Raw genomic sequence first — 16,726 nt, 5'->3', positions numbered from 1 at the left:
ACTACAGCCCAGGAATGCACAGCTTTTCCTATATTCTGAATCATGCCCATTTACAAACCAAGTGATTATTCCAGATTCTAGGACAAAGAATCTTTCCATCATTTGGTTTACATTTGCATGGCAATACCAGTTAGATGTGCCGCTTTAACGAACAAACATGTCCGATCTTACATAGATCACAACTTTTTGCATATCTTGAACATATTTCAAAGCTAGAGAAACATATGAAAGATTTCCTAAACAAATTAGAGGCAGAGCATACAGCTAAAGCAGTTCTTCCAGTAGATACTAACAATGTCGAGACATTTCTTAATTCTAAATTTGCAAAAGTACCTATGTATTTCATTACCAAAATGCAGTAATTGAGAATGAACTTGTTTTCCGTTAAAATAAGCAATCGTAAAGGCACCTATGCAGTCATTTTCTAAAGTTCAGATTGTACACTTCAGATGTATGCAGAACCAGGTCTCCAGCTGCTGTGGCAACTTCAGTCCAGTGAGGTGCCATCTTGTAAGTGTGATTGCCGACAGAGCCAGGTAACAGCAGAGTTATTTGGTTTAAAAAAAAAAAAAAGGTAGCAAAGACAAAAATTGATACCAAATTCTTAATTCTCATGGGGCTACGGCTCCACTACTTCCTCCAGAGATCTGTCCAGCAACTCCTCTAAATTGACACAGGCTCACTTAAGCGAGGCTTGTACCAAGTTCCGCTTTATAGTAAGCCAAAACAAGCACTGCCACTGGTGGTAAGCTACTAAGTCCAAACTTCCTGCTTTATGCTGAACATCAGCTGCCTAAATAGCTCAATGGATCTGCTATCATTTCACATGGAAGACAAATTCCAACGGTATCGTGGACAACCTGCTAGCTGTAGGAACTGTAGGGTGCTCGACAAGGTTAACCTCTTAAAGTGGGCAAAAATTCCCACTTCTAATTTAGTTCCATGCTGTCTTAGAATTAATACTGGTTATTTGCCTTATTTGTATACAGGAAACTAAATATTGTTTTAACAAATTCTAAGTTACAACTTAATCATCTATGTCACAGAATCATAGAATATCCCGAGTTGAAAGAGACCCACAAGGGTCATGAGGTCCAACTCCTGACTCCACACAGGGCAACCTACAAGTTAAACCATGTATCTAAGAGCGTTGTCCAAATGCTTCTTGAACACCGACAGGCTCGGGGCCATGATGGCTTTCAGAGGGAGCTTGTTCCAGTGCTTGACCACCTTCTCATTTCATCTCATACTTCAGAAGAACTGTGTGAGATTCTAGATAGAAGTTGTTTTGACTAGTACATTGGTAGCCATAGCAATAAAAAGGTTTCATAGGTCTGGGCTGGGAGAAGACACACAAAGAAACACCACACAAGCAGGGTTGCTTCATTTTTATTTACTGAGCAAACATTTTCCCATGTGATTTTTAAATGCCATCCAAGAGCTAACTAAGATTATTAGATGCTGGCTGCTTTTTCGTGATAAAGCTTTTTGCTAACAGGATCTTTTTCCAGAAGTAAAGAGCATTGGTTTGTTAAGGTATCCCAGTTTAGGTAAGTACAGTTGCTAATTTCACCCACAATTAAATTCTATTTACAACAGTGCATCTTACAGTTATTCTACAAAGGACAAGACTCTCCATCCAAGATAGTCCTACTCCCTCTCCCACACCAGGATTTCACTCTTTCAGTATTAGGGGTGCCTTCACCTGTTCAGCCACTTCCTTCCCCATCAGCGTTTCAACAATGGCCAAGCCAAATTCAAAGCTGGTACCAGGGCCGCGGCTGGTGAGGATGTTCCCATCTTTCTCCACACGGCTCTCAGAGTAGCAGTAGTGTTCTTGGGGGGGACACACAACAGAAAGAGGGTCAGTCTCCACCACAGTGCCCACTGCTGCTGCAAAGCATAGGCCTGCCTGCCGCAGGGCACTGCCGCCCGCTGCCTGCAGGCTACAGCAGCTGAGGAGTGGCAGCTCCCCACCAGCATCAGGCTCCGCAGAAGGCACCTCAGCCGCCTGTGTGGGCCCAGTCCACCTTGGGCACTGTTCCCCTGCCCCTGCGGAACCAAGCAGCTCATCGCTGCCTGCAGTCCTCGGGGAGGAAAAGGGCCCACAGGGAGCTCTGCCAGCTTGTTCACATGGTATGGGAATGCACCTCTGATTCTACAAGCTCATCAAGAAGTGCTCGCTGTGCCAGTCAGTTCCTGTGAGGTTACTTTTGGAAGTCAGACTGCTTTTGTGTAGCTGTTCACAACTTTCTTTTTTCCAAATGCATCCACTCTTAATAGCGCTTCACTGCCACTTCCTTTGGTTGTGAGAAAGTGTGGACCCATCAGCTGCTTGTAGCACCAAAGAACTACTCATGGGAGAGCAGGAAAGGTGCTGCTGAGGTTTGCTGTTGGAACTGCTGAGGCAAAGAACCAAAAGGGCAAGAGATGGCTCAGCCTCAAGAGGATAAGGGAAAAAGTGCTCCTGGTATGACAGCAGCAGCGTATTTTCCCCAAGGATGACAATGTTAATGCAGCCTGTATTTTCAGGTTAAACAGACTTAGAAATACAGTCTTAGCATATTCACTTGAATTTTGATTATGTTCAGGAAAGCATTAAGGAAATTCAGAGATACAAAATAAGATACAAAAGCTATTTTCTTTTCTTTAAATCAAGGGTTCAGCTAAAAAGGAAATTCTGAGAAGGGTTTAGAGAGAAACTTACAGAGGTCCTTACATACCTCCATTCATCATTTTCTCTTTGGCCAAAGGGTGTGTTGTGACTTTGCTTCCAAACCCTATCCCATGTGCCAGAAGGGCAGTAGGACCTGCAAGGACATGAAGTTGCACCAGTGAGGAACTGTTTTCTGCTACAAACACTTTCAAGAACACATGTTCAGGCACCAGGCCCTCAAGGGGCCAAAGCTCAATGTGGACAGACTACTTCTTATAAAAATGATGCCAGCACTATCTCTGATGCAAAAAGCCTCAAAAAGAACACAGCTGTATAATCTCTCCCATTCTATTACACAAAACGGCCTGTGCAGAGAAGCAGATGAAGAAAAGAGAAAGCTCAGAGAACACCCAGTTCAAGCAGCTGTTCTACCAACGATTGTGCTGCCCTTGAAGGAGTCAAGAACAATGGTCATTTTGCTTCCAGACAATACATTACATTTAAAACTGCTTGAAACTAAGAACAAAAAGTCTGCATTGCAATCTAAACATTAGCTAGGTACAATTCCTTTACACCCTCATTAAGCCTTAAATGTAGATTTAACAGATAAAATTTCATTTGAGCAAGCCTTTACATGTTGCAATTGTGTGCCAAGCAGTATTTTGGACAGATCACGGGCTAACTGCTAAGTTTTTGGTTTTAACAGTCTTTCTCTTTTCTTTTCATACTTCCTCCTTGGCCTGAATTGAGGAAGGAGTTCGTGTCGAGAAGTCTTAGATCACCTGACAGAAAATCCTTACGGGAATTCCAGGATTTGCCTAATGTGAGTTTCATTTCTGTACATTTGATTCATTTCAGATATGATGCAGGAAATAACCTTCTTTGTGTTAAGCTGGAATCAGCTCTAAGAATTATTTTAACTAAATAAATGAACCTCCCCGATTACAATCAAAGGCCTTTATTGGGCAACCGGGAATTTGCAATTGTTCTGCAAGACATACAGATAGAGAAGTAGAAGACTACCACTGCCGAGTTCAAGAATGTTCACAACTCTGTCTGTGTATCACCTAACTGGAGAATGAAAGCAAAAAACCCCCAGCAACGTACCAGAAAATAAAAGTGAAAATACACTCCACAAACATGCTCCATTAGATTGTCTTTTACACGCTCATCGCCACTCTCCTCGTTCTCAGCTACGCATACCTTGGCCAGCCTCTCAGTAAAGTTGAGAGTATTGCCAATTGTTCATCTTGCTTTTTTACATACAAATCTTACAAAGGAATGAACTGGATACCTAGCTGTGCACGATATGTAAGCAGACAACCCTCTCCTCAGAGTAATTCCATCTTTTGCTACCACTCATATGAGGAAGGGTGAGCCTGTAATTCTATATCTACAGCCTTCCTTCTGCCGTTAAAGGGCAGGAGAGGAGATGTGAGAGAAATTTATAGCAACGATGTTCTGTCAACACTGTGGCCTCACAGAAAGATCACCAGGATAAGCAAATATTTTGTAAAAAATTCTAGCACGTTACCTTTCATTTTTTATTTTAAAGACAGTGCACTGATGGGTGCACATATAGTACAAATCCCTGCTACTAAATTACAGTGATACAGATTTCTAAGACAGGATACTGTCTGCACACCCCTTCCAAATATCCAAATGCTTTACAAAGGAAGACGCCTTGTTACCCTACCTGCACATATAGCAGCAATCAGGCCTTTTCTGCTTTCCTGGTCCTTCAGAATGTCTTTCACAGCAGGAGACTGTATGAAGAAACCATATCAAAAGTCATTGTTTGGGGTTGATTATTTGAAGCACCGTTTAAATATTTTCCACTGCAAATTCATAAACAAGTTTTACAAAGAAAACCAACCGACAACTCTCCATCCTGCCTCAGGACAGAGGGCGATGAAAACACTAAGGAGAAAAACTAAAACTAATACTTGCCCCACAAGGAAAGAGCAAGGAAATCAGAAGGAACTGCAAGGAAGTACTTGGCCCACATAAAAGCTGGTTAATCCGTGGCCATAGAAAGTTGTTGTTTGAAGACTTCACAAGACAAATAGGAAAGAGTATTCATGAGGTACCTCCAAACAGTCTCTATCATTCTTAAGAAGATTTATATGGGATATTTGTCTCATATTCCAGGGCTTACAAACTGTGTGATACCATCTGAATCCTATCTGACAGATCAACTTGTTTTGTTCATCCGCCTGCCTTCCACGTGGGATTTATACCACCACTACAACAGTTTTGCACCAGAGACAGAATTCTTGAGCAAAGCAACAGAGAGCCCTGTGGCTTAGGCCTGGTTTATATTTCACGAAATTAAATCTTCACGTGCAACTGTTTCATCTTCATATGATTATGAACAGAGATTTCCCCACAATGCAGAGCACCCCTCCATTTTTATTCTGCTTAACTAGGTACTCAAGTCCAAGAATTTACCCAGTTGTCCCACCTATATATTCACAAGAAGGCTTAAGACAATGAACAATTAGTTTACTGATTCATTCCGAAGAGAATTTTCAGATGTTGAACTGAATTTGCAGGATTACTAAGCAAGTGTAGACCACCCACTACTCATGAGGATGCCCATGAATCTTTAAGATACCAGTTTACCTCTGACAAGTTTTGAGCTCCAAGGTTACCCCCAGGCAGGACCACAACATCGTAAGGCCCCTAAGCAAACAAAAGATAAAATTGTTCTGTTGAACAGAGGCTGGTACATACATTATGCTGTTTTTAAGGCCACTACAGCTGAATCAAGTAAGAAGCAAAGGGATCTACCTTTTCTTCCATTGAACAACACTTTACGATCAGAGAACCAGTTCCAATTATGGACAAAATACCGGTGCCTATTCCAGTAAGAGCCTGTTATTGATAAAGTGTGTCACAGAACTAACTTCAAGGGCTTCAGCAAGCAAATGGCAGCTCTTGCATTGTAAGCACGAGTGGTTTTGCTCCAACCTTACTATACAGGTCTAACCATAGCACTGTTTAGCTTCCCTTCAGAACTTTCCAGTTGTTCCAAATCACGGTATTTTGCTGGGCCAACTAACACGCAAAATAAAGCTGCATGTTTGATGCTTTGCAAAAACAAATACCTGTGCAGAATTGAGAAATCTGTCTGATCCTATCGTGCTATGAAGCAGGACAATACTGAAGGGAACTGCAGGATGTACAGTTCTGTGATTCACTACTGCATAGAGCTAACATAACATGCAACATATTTCTAAAAGTAACAGTAAGCTTTCTAAATTCACCTCCAAAACTGTGAGAAAGGCCATTATATCAGATCAGGGCGATGACCAACCTCTTTTCTGGCATCTTCAAGACTGGCATCAGGACAAATGAAGACATCTCGACTGCACTGCACTGGTTCTTTTCCTGTTAGGCCTGCAACAGTCACCTTGATCTAACAGGAGAATACATATGTCATTACAATTCAAGAATCCAGGGCATTTTTCTTATATGTTAGTTCTTAAGTGCTATACAGAATGAGTGAAGCTCTACTGCAAGCTGTCAAGAACAGGGCAACACTTAAGCTTCCCCAAACCATGATTAAGTCCAAATGCACAAGGCAGTGATATTGACCTAGAGGTTAACAAATCCTCTAATAGTTCAACTCTTCAAACAGGACATTTAGAGAATACCTGATCCCAGAGGTTTTAAACCACACAAAGCAATACAGCCCAGGAGAGGCAGACTAAGTAGATCAGATAATGAATTAAAGTCTCTCTGCAGGCTCGAGCCATTCTCAAACACACTTACAGCATGTTCAATTTTCTCCTTTGACTTTTAGATGCCTGGTCATAGTATCATAGATGTGCACGGCACAGCTCGCATTCACTAAATAAGCAGACAAGCTTGTGCTTCTTATGGCAGCCAAAATGGGGAGTACATTAATGGAATGACAAAAGTGGTGGGGGAAGATAATTCTTATTTTAGTCATATCTATACAGGTGAAGTTGGTGTGTTAATTTAAAATATTATTTTCATACCTAATCAAATGATAACGCTGTGTATCACTACAGTTGCAAAAGTGACAGCATGAGGAATCCCACCAGACAGAATTCCAGTTAATAACAGAATTTTAAAAGGAGCTCAAGAAAAGCTACATAATGTCATGAGCTGTAATGTACTGAGCTGTCCAGGCCCCTACAAAAAAAGCACTTCCTGTTACTATGCATGGGAGTAGCCGTGTCTTCTGACATGATAAAATTTACTTGAAACATCCACTCTAGTCTACATTATGGCTCACATTTTAAAAGTTTATCTTTTGCACAAATGTCAGTTGTCGTGCATGCTTATTTGGGGCATGACACAAATATTTGCTAACCTGTAAGAAGGCACAAGTAAATTTTCACCTCATACAACAGACTACAGCTTGAACTAGCAACGAACATCGACTTGAGGCAAAGATTTTCCCTTGACCAAGCACTCACAAAAAGATTTTTCATTGTCCGCATACTCACCCCAGCTCTTCTCATAACATCAGTGGGGATTACAGTTTCCATTTCCTCTGCCCCTTTTGCTAGAATAACCAATGCTCTCTTTGAGGCCATATCTTGAGGGGTTGCTATTAGGTGAGATGATTGTGAAGGGAAGGGCTGCAGGGGATAGAAAGAGACAATGTGGTTAGAAGGTAAATCCTCCAGTACAAAGCCTTCCTAACGGTGAAGTTTAACAGTGAGCAATTTGCAGTTTTGCATTATCTTTCATTTAAGCCACCTCAAAATGGTTCACTAGCTTTAAGTAATATTCATCGCAATCCCATTTAACTACAGAGCTTTTTACAAAGAATGAATTACGATATTAAGGGATTAGGACATTTGTGCAGTGGGAGGCACAGAACAGGAAGCAGCTTGGCCTAATCAAGACTTTATATGACTTGACTCTGCCAGAGAGAAGGGTTCAAGGTGGGTGGCAGAGATGTTTTCAATTTGCACACCCTCACTCATACCCAGACTACTGACTCCTACCCAGGTCAGCATTTATAAAAAGGGCTTGCATGAGCTTTGACCTCATGTCTGGTATTTAGTTTCCACACAGCACGCTTCATGAAGAGTTTCCCGTGACTTATGATGACTCGACCAGTGCCCCTGCAAAACCTGAGCAATAGATTTTCACAATTTTGTATTTCACAATTTTGTGGGGGAGAAACGTGTGTGCACATGTGTGATGGGGGAGCAGACCACAGACTTTAGCAAGTGGAACAAACTAGGCTTAAGACTTTTTTTAGCTCCTAAATTCAAGTTGAGGTGAATGGCCAAATTTCCATTTGAAGGTTAAGTTAAAGTAACTTTAATTACATCATGTAACATACGCACTAACTCATACTGGTACGACAGAAGTCTCTGAAAGCATCTGTAGCGTAAGAAAGCATTTCACAGGTCATCCACACTACGAGACACGGATTTTTTCCTATGTAGGGACTTTCCATCCAGAAATGCATGTAGCATCTGGGAGCTCTTCATAAAATGAGATCCATGTTTAGTTCCCCACGTGAAAGAAAACCATCCCCTCATCCTGCTTTAACTTCGTCTATTTTCAGGCTTGTTCCCTGCCGTTAGCCTCATTTAGAAAGACGCTATTTCTAGAACACAGTAATATACAGTAGAATACCCTGCAGCACACAAAACCAGTCCAAGCACAGTAATTCAGTGTGTCAAATCCCACTTTTATGGCAGCTTTGTGTACTGTCAAACGCAAGGCCAACTGAACAAGTACACTCAAATCATAGGTATTAGCAATAACTTCGGGACAACCTGGAGCCTCTGAATAATTAGTCTTGAAGGTATACATTGATTCTGCAAAATTAATTTTCCTATGAATTTGACTAACTAGCAACAGACTGCCTGAATAGCCACAATGCAGAAACACTGCATTTGCTTCTTATTGTAGAAAAATATTCTAGATCATAGTTTGTGTCCCTCTCTTTCATTAGTTCCTTAGATGCACACAGGCACCTGATCCTGAAAACTTTTCTCTTTCCCCAATCTAGCAAAATACAGTCTCTCCCTACTGTCCTTAGATAGTTATTGTAATACACTGGCAAATTCTTGAGCATTAGTACTGTTCTCTATGTGGGTACACGTGTAAATAACCATCATGCTGTAAATGCTACCAGGGCAAGAATATTTTCTGAGAAGGCAGAATCTGAGTTCATTTAAGCTGCTTCATTTAACAAGCTATCTACTCATAGTAAATACACATCTTCCATTTGCTTCTCAGTACCAGCATACGCACAGGCTGCCTCAAACCTTTAAGCTAAACGTATGCCCCTACATGGGTACATGCACATTTCTTGAGATGGGGACTTCTGGCAGATGGCTGAATCAGAAATTCTAAGAAGGCTGGCTTGAAAAAAATCACAGCCTTCAAAGCCCCGACCAAACAGCTAGCTACCAGAGGCAAGGCAAGTTTTAAGGGTCATCAGCTCTGCCAGTCCGTATGAAAGGCCGCGTCCCTACACATTCGTGTGTTTATTTTAGGACGCGGCGCCATCCGACGTAACGAGGATTTCGGCAGACCACAAACAGCGCTACAGAGCGAGGCTGCAGTCTGCAACCGCACGGAGCACAGACCTGAGCAGGCTCGGTCCGCGGAAGACAAGCAAGCGGCCTTCCCATCCTGCCTGCGGCCGCCGCTGGGCGCTAAGCGCAGCCACCACGGCGACTGCCGAGGCGGTGCAACCCCAGTAAGGCCTCCAGGCCCCGCGCACTCCCCGCAAGGCCCAGCGAAACCCACGCCCTCCGCAAGCGCCGGCCCGGCCCCGGCCCCCGCCCACCGCCCTCCGGGGGGTGCTCCTCCGGGGGGGTGCTCCTCCGGCCAAACCCGGCGAGCCGGGGCGCGACACAGCCCGCGCGAGCGGCGGCGGCGACTCACCTCGGCCGAGGCGCGGGCGACTCTGGGCGGCCCCGCCCCCGCCCGGCCCCGCCTTCCCGTCGCGGTGAGGCGGCCACCGCCCCCCGCTCAGCGTTCCCGGCCTGCAGCCCGCCCTCCCCCACCGCGGTCGCGCGTCTGTCCTCCTTTTCCATTTGCAACACGCTCCGTTTTTCTCACGTTCGCTCAGAACGCAGCACGCCGGGGCCCACCACCGTGATGACGTAACCCTTCCACAGCAGGGCAATGGCAAGGCATGTACCTTCAAAACGAGCTGCTTCTGCTTTTCCTTAGGCAGCCCTCAGACCTACAAAGCGTGCTGAACCAAGTCACTGTTCTCCTCCCAAGTTCTGCCAAAAAGGTCTCACCGACATCCCTGTTTCCCGAGCCTCACAGTACACAGAAAAATGCTCGTGGCTCAAGGGCAGAGTTTTCCCTGGTTTTAAGGAGAAGTTTCAATATTTTGAAAGAGTGAGCTGTTAAAGGAGCTCTTTAGGACTGCAGATAGCCCTGTTGTGTAAAACTACTACTTTGCAGGTGCTGGCAGTCGTGGTCTGCTTCCGCAGTGATGGGTTCGCAAGAGCTCTGGCAGAGCAGCTCAAGTCCGGGTCACGTAAAAGGAGAGCAAGTCACAGGAAAGGACTTTGCTGGGGCTTTCCTGGAATCGGTGCAGGCTTCTGCTCGTGGCATGGGGAGGTTTTGGGTGCTACCCACGCTGGACTTTACTCAAAACCCTCCACAGGCTGGTCCTCGCACTTACTGCCTGCCTGCGTGCTGGGCACGCGCAAGCTTTAGAGTGCGTTCGCTAGTAACTTACAACGCAGCCTGGAAAACTCTTACCGCACGTGGCCGCTCCCGGCGCCGCCCCCCAGCTGCGGCTGCTGCCCTGACAGGGCGCGCTCCGGCCCAGAGGACACCGCCCGCGGCCACGCGCCCCTGCGAGAGCGGCGGGGATTGGCCGCGTGGAGCCGCAAGGGGCGGGGCTGCACGGCCGGGCAGCGCCCCGCTGGTGGGCAGCGAGCGTCACGCGCCCCTGCTCGCGTGGGTCGCACCGTTTCCCTTTCAGCCGCCTCCGCCATCCCGGCCCGAGCCAGCGGGATCCGCGCCGGGAAGCGCCGAGCGCTGGCGGGACCGCCGTCAGGCTGCAGCGCCGTTATCTTTGCGCTGCGGGATTGCCCTCGTCCCGAGGTGGTTTCAGACACAGTATCTCCGTGCACGGCGGAGGTGTTTCCAGACATGTCGGTGCGGTCTACCCCCTCTGCCCTCGCGAGCCGCGCCACCCAGACTCTCCCCTTCACCTTTCGGAGGCGCGGCCGGGGAGCGGCCCCGCTGCCCGCGGCGCGGACAGGCAGGGCAGGGCAGGGCAGGGCAGGGCAGGGCCGGGCCGGGCCGGGCCGGCAAGCCCTCGCGGGGATTCCGCGCGGGACTCAGCGGGAAGCCCCGGTGAGCAGCAGCGGGCGCTGCCCGGCAGCGCTGAGAGGGCTGCGGGCGCTGCCCGGCAGAGCCGGGGGTCGCGCCGGGGGGGGTGGGGTAGGGGACCGGAAAGCCCCGCCGGGCCGGGGTTTCCCCACCGCCCCCGGGCTGACGCAGCCGGCCCCTCCGGGGGCGGCCCCTAAGGGCCGGCGCCCGCCGTCTCGCGCGCACTCCAGCGGGCCGCGCCGCCGCGCACCGACCCCATGGGACCGGCTGCAGCGCGGGCGGGCCGGGCGCTCTTGCCGGCGGCGCTGCTGGCACTGGCGCTGAGCCCGGGCCCTGCGACCGCCCTGCCGTGCGGCGCCGACTGCCCAGCGGGTGAGGGCCGGGCCGGGCCGCGGGGCGCCGAGCATTGCGCGCGGCCCCGCGGCAGCAATCCTCTATCTCGGCCCGCAGGTACCTTCGTGGTGATAGCGAGCTGCGGGCGGGGCGCGGGCGCGGCCTGTCGGCAGTGCCCGCCCGACACCTTCTCCAGCGCGGCGGGACTCGGCGGCTGCACCCTCTGCCGGAAGTGCGAAGGTACCGGGCGGCGGCGGCGGCTCCTCACAAGCCACTTTGTCCCCTCCCTGGGGTAAAAGATCGTGCGTTAGCTTGTCACGTCGCTGCGAGTGAAAACGGCACTGGCCAAATAATGCCACGCGTCTGCGGCGCTTCTCGCTGAAGCTATCAGCTTAAGTTGCGGAAGAGCAACGGTCCCGAGCCTTTGCTGCCCCGCACCAGGTATGCCCGAGCACGTAGGTAGGTAACCTAAGACTTGTTTCTACTTTGCAGGAAGATTCAGGTATTTAAAACAGTGTTCTTCAACAAGCGATGCTGAATGCACGTGCAAGGAGGGGTATCGCTGCAGTGGCAACAGCTGCTCCCGCTGTGACCGAAGCTGCGACGTGGGCCAGGAGAACACCGGGAGTGGTAAGGTTGCCTTTTCCCGCCAGCTTAAACCTCTTGCGCGCTCTGCTCTGGATGCACCACTGCCTCTTGCACAGCGCGGAAACAACTAGAGTGAGGACCTTGCAAGATAAAAGCTGCCACTACTGCCAAACAGTTTGCAGCGTGTGTGGAGCAAGCACAGCAGCAAACCCCACTGCAGCTCAAAGCATGCACCAGTTAGTTCCTTTTGCGTGACAGCTCTTTGGCGTGACAGCACATGGGAAAGGGAGCTGGCACCTCTGGAGTTAGACGTGATTTGTGGCATCTTGTGCCAAATAAACTGACTGTAAGTGAGTGCTGTACTGGTCCATAGTTTGCAGGGAGATACTTGTCTTGCATACTCAGAGCAGCTTATGAAATAGTAATTCTGTAAATGTGGATCATAGTCATTGTACAAGCAGGCAAAAATAATGTTTCACATGTTTTAAATGCTCATCTTGTACAAGTTTACCTGTCCTTTCCTGTTGAAGGGTGCCAAACTTGCCGCCATGGAACTTTTAATGATCAGCCCAACGGCTCCTGTAAAAACTGGACAAAGTAAGTAATCTAAAAATAAATGCTACAGCTATTACACTTGACTGGATTATTTTCCATGTTTGTTGTTGTTTTGGGTTTTTTTTGTTTTTTCTTTTTTTTTTTTTACCTTCCTGTTTTGCTTAAAATGTCTTTCAGGTGCTCTGCAAACCAGGTCTTGGAGCCTGGAACTGCAGCAAAAGATGTCATTTGCAAACATGCTTCAGATAATGCCACTTTAGTCACTACTCTACCTACCACATCTCCTGCAATTCCATTTGCTATCACTGTGCCAGGTGAGTCGTTGTATAATATTGCTTATAGAGCTACAGAATTATGACCTACTTTGAAACTTACTATAGCTCATTCACTTACCATTTAAAGCAGGAGTCCTTCTATCCATTTCCAGGTGTTGCAGACTTATCCAGAAGCATAGTTGGAGACAAAGTTGTCAGCTAATTCAAAGGCAGTAGAATTTTGCTCTGTAACACTTCTTAGAGAATGTTGTTTGCTTCCTAGGGAAGGATCTCCAGATGGACGTTATCAGAATTTCTCTTGCTGTAGCTGGGCTGTTGTGCATAGTGTTTCTGCTACCTTCATGCGTATGCTTCAGTATCTGGCAGAAAAAGAAACTACATGCTGTCTTCAAGAAAAGTAAGAGAGATACATTCTTCAACTCGGTTTCTCTTTTTGAAATTAGACAGAAATCAGGAATCCAGGTTATTAAGTATCTTTCAAAGACAGTGGCAGATAGCTTCATTATTTGGCCTTATAGGTCAGAAACCACCACTGAAAGGAAAACATTTTTGGAATTTTTATTGCAGAAAGTACTTAATTACCTGTGGGTGTTCTGTCAACATTGCAGGTTAACTGCATGCATACCCATAAAAGTGAAGTATTCATGGGAGGTGAAAAAGCTCAGCTGAGCCTTGCTGGTCTGGTTAAGGGTCAGTTCTGTTGATTACTTCCAAGTACCATCCTTGGCATGCACGGCAACAGCACTTTCTGGTTCTGTCTGCTCAGAAACAGTATGCATGGCCTGGACTGAGCATATTTGCACTTTGGCTGCAGTAGAAGAGGCGATCTCAGTCAGGACGTACTGCTGCACAAGATGCGGAGTCAGTCTGAATCCAGCACTGCCCTCTGAGAGCTAATAAGCCCCAGGAAAGCTAAAGAGTTCAGCACAAAGATGAGGTGGAATTGCATCCAAAATAGTTTATAGTTGGGAATTTCTTTGTTGTTTTTTTTTTTCCCTCTCTCTCTCTCTCCCTCTCCCCTTTCCCAGGGATAAGGGCTTTATCTTCTAGTGTAATTCTGAATACAGGAGACAATAGCATTACTCCAGAAATCTAACAACTCCATGTTGGTCTTCCTTTCATTCCTCTGGCAAATGGCACTAGCAGCCCTTGCTGCATCAGGGAAAACAAAGTATGATAAATTAGTTTTATCAGATGTACATGCTGTAGAGGAATAATTTCAGATTATTGAATCAATTGGAAGAATTTTTCTTGCTGACTTCCTGCACTTGTGATTGAGGAAGGGTGAAATAAGATGGCTGAATAAATACAATGGAAAGTGAACATTTGATCTTTTTATTTAGTGCACACCACACCTGAACAGTCAATTCAGGAAGATGATGCCTGCAGCTGCCGCTTTCCTGAGGAAGAACAAGGTGAATATCAGGACCACGGCAAATCCACAGAATCCAGAGATCTTTTGGCAAACTAGGAATTGGGACTGTCCAGGTCAACCACATTTGAATTTACTTTTAGAACAGAGAACAAGAACCTGTTTACATTAATAGAGAGTGTATCAGAATCTGAATTTCAGAGCGCTAAGTAGCCCAGCCCCTGAGGAAAAAGTGCATCTTTTATTTTTTTTAAAAAATAATAAATAAATAAACAAAAAATATAGTTTGCTGACTTTCTTCCTCTAGGACTACAAATTATATCTCTAAGAAGTGGTACTTGATCTACATATAGAAAAAAGTACTGCACTTAAAAGCAGTAATAGAAGGGCAGAATGGCTTTAAATGGTGGCCGAGCCATAATTTACATGCAGTCTGAAAGCACTTGCTGCTAAAAAGGAGATCTGTAGCGCATAGTACAGCCACATGGGACACTCATGGTCTCTATTATCATTGCCAGCCATCCTCTTGAGTCTAGAGCTGCAGCTCCTCCTGGCTGAAACCCAGCAGTTTTGGGTTTCATGTGCAAGTACAGACAGACCTCGTTTCAGATCCCATCAGCCCTAGGAACAGCTGCTACATACGTTCTTCGATGCAGGAGAGAGGAAGCCATAAAGATCTAGAGCTGCAAAGTGTTTCATAATAACTTGCATCTGCTGGCATATTACACTGATTGGCTTAAGAGAGGCAGTGGAAACACTGAGAAAAGCTGTGGTTCACTTGATCTTAGAAATAGATGTTACTGTGCAGCTGGACTGCACCACCTTCAGTCCTACATCATTCAACATTTGATCTTTTAGGTGATGCAAACATAATATGTACATTGCAGATGTGGCAGATGTAGATGTGATACATTTCTGGTACTATTTTTGTAACTCTGAGGTTGGAAAGATTTTAACATCAGACACTGTATCTGTCTCTTTGATCAATTACTGTTACTTTGGTCTTAAAGAGCAAAAAAGAAAACGCATGCTTGAGTCATGGCATTTGCAACATCATTTTTAACCTTTTACAAACCCAAATATTTTATTTCTTCAGTAAATGTTATTAAAAAATAGAATGAAAACCCACCAATACGTCATGTAAAGGATGATTTTCCCCTCTATGTGATTTCAACGTAGAGAACGTTGTTCTTGTGTTTGAAGAATGACAGCCCATCTCTCCATTCAGCAGAAGATTACGGTAGCAGATGATTTTCATCAAACCACACTTAGACATTTTGATAAACCTGTGTACAAGTAAATATAAAACAGCATGTGAGAAAATAAATATCATACTGGAGCCTGAACTGTGAAGTTAAGCATATTTAAATAAATCTTTCTTTTTATACCTAGCCCAAGTCTCCTCTCCTCTCCATTAGTACCTTCAACCATGAGAACTGACTATTACGTCAAGTTCACAAAGACACGAACAGGATACGTGAAAAGCCGTAAATCTATTTATAAATCAAAGAACAACCTTTGCACAAGTGGATATCTTAGACCAGGAGAAAATAGTCCTGCTTGTGATTAGTTTCTAATCCACACATAATGTATGAGAATTAATGTATGCATCCTGTAAAAACTCAAAACACCTGGTGTTTTCTCCTTGGAAAAAAAAAGATATACCACCTGGAATTTTACCTTTTGTTAGTGCATTCTGCATATATTTTGAAATGCTCCAAAGATGGTGCAAAACCCTTATTTTCCTCTTCTGTACTTGAAGCAGAAGTAAATCTATTTACTGAACAATGTGATGCTCATTACAACACTTTTTCCAGATGGTTTGATTTTGCTGTTTTATACTGAAGCTTCAAGAGTGGCGTAAAATTCCCATGAATCAAAACAAAGCCTGTGGAGGAAAAAAAAAAACCAAACCCAAAATCCTAAATAAGTGCATATTGATTTCTGAGAAGGGACACATTGACACCAAAATTGGCTTTCTGGACTGTTTCTAGGAATAGTCATTCACAGAAAGAAAATACATTCGGAATAAAATGTCAGGAGCAATCTTCCTTTCAATCAAAGGATTATGTGGATAATTCTACCTGTAACTTCTGTCATTTGAGAGTGCAGAAGCCTGAATTAATGATGAAACAGGTTTTGTTGGCACAAGGATCTGTTGTCAAGCATACACAGATGTACCTGCGTTTCACAACAACGCTCATCATCTGGCCACAGAAGCAGAGTCAGAGATTGAAGTATTTCACAGAAGTACAAAGTTAGGCATTTACATCTACAAAGCAGACACATGTATAAATAAGAACCAAGAAGCCCCAAAAGCAAAGACTGAAAGATACCTTATTTTCAAAAGCGAAATAAATCGTGGTACAAATGCAAAGGGAAGACTGGGGCACTTTACACTACAGAGTGCAGTGCTTGCTTGCAACCAGAATGCCTTGGCAGCAGTGCTGTATTTTATGTGGGTATCATAGAACTGAAAATGAATACAGGTGAATTGATCTGTTTTGCCGCTAAGCACCAGAGCAGGACATTACAGTTTATGATACAAGCAGCACTGTAAATACTAAGATAGTTGGACGGCTTAGCTGTTTTCAGATTCATACAATATTCAAGTTCTGTGAATTGTGGCCTTCTATA

General features: G+C 45.4%; 2 protein-coding genes across 4 annotated transcripts; one reads left to right on the top strand and one right to left on the bottom strand.

Moving 5' to 3' along the window:
- Positions 1–1,373: 1,373 nt before the first annotated feature.
- Positions 1,374–11,551, bottom strand: PARK7 (Parkinsonism associated deglycase). 3 transcript variants are annotated; one of them, XM_054849935.1, is made up of 7 exons: positions 11,421–11,551; positions 7,138–7,272; positions 5,976–6,077; positions 5,282–5,341; positions 4,353–4,422; positions 2,724–2,810; positions 1,374–1,836 (listed from the first exon to the last, which is right to left on the bottom strand). In XM_054849935.1, the coding sequence occupies exons 2-7, from the start codon at positions 7,225–7,227 to the stop codon at positions 1,676–1,678; spliced, it is 570 nt and encodes a 189-aa protein (XP_054705910.1). In that variant the 5' UTR covers positions 7,228–7,272; positions 11,421–11,551; the 3' UTR covers positions 1,374–1,675. The 3 variants fall into 3 exon arrangements, with proteins under 3 accessions (XP_054705910.1, XP_054705911.1, XP_054705909.1); XM_054849936.1 differs by lacking the exon at positions 11,421–11,551 and adding an exon at positions 9,551–9,695; XM_054849934.1 differs by lacking the exon at positions 11,421–11,551 and adding an exon at positions 9,250–9,394.
- Positions 11,007–15,462, top strand: TNFRSF9 (TNF receptor superfamily member 9). The gene is made up of 7 exons (XM_054849933.1): positions 11,007–11,338; positions 11,417–11,539; positions 11,792–11,929; positions 12,418–12,484; positions 12,620–12,756; positions 12,980–13,114; positions 14,061–15,462. The coding sequence occupies exons 1-7, from the start codon at positions 11,224–11,226 to the stop codon at positions 14,186–14,188; spliced, it is 843 nt and encodes a 280-aa protein (XP_054705908.1). The 5' UTR covers positions 11,007–11,223; the 3' UTR covers positions 14,189–15,462.
- Positions 15,463–16,726: the final 1,264 nt, after the last annotated feature.

This window comes from Grus americana, chromosome 21 (assembly GCF_028858705.1).
Source record: "Grus americana isolate bGruAme1 chromosome 21, bGruAme1.mat, whole genome shotgun sequence".
NCBI classification, from domain to species: Eukaryota; Metazoa; Chordata; class Aves; order Gruiformes; family Gruidae; genus Grus; species Grus americana.
This window is presented reverse-complemented; position numbering and strand designations above follow the sequence as displayed.

Bases quoted from the DNA above. Each gene is read 5' to 3' on its own strand.
- PARK7 (XM_054849934.1), bottom strand. From the start codon at position 9,294: ATGGGAAGGCCGCTTGCTTGTCTTCCGCGGACCGAGCCTGCTCAG. The intron at 7,273-9,249 runs GTCTGTGCTCCG...TATCCCCTGCAG, and splicing joins CGCGGACCGAGCCTGCTCAG to CCCTTCCCTTCACAATCATC. The intron at 6,078-7,137 runs GTGAGTATGCGG...TTCTCCTGTTAG, and splicing joins ATGTTATGAGAAGAGCTGGG to ATCAAGGTGACTGTTGCAGG.
- TNFRSF9 (XM_054849933.1), top strand. From the start codon at position 11,224: ATGGGACCGGCTGCAGCGCGGGCGGGCCGGGCGCTCTTGCCGGCGGCG. The intron at 11,930-12,417 runs GTAAGGTTGCCT...TTCCTGTTGAAG, and splicing joins CCAGGAGAACACCGGGAGTG to GGTGCCAAACTTGCCGCCAT. The intron at 12,485-12,619 runs GTAAGTAATCTA...AATGTCTTTCAG, and splicing joins TCCTGTAAAAACTGGACAAA to GTGCTCTGCAAACCAGGTCT.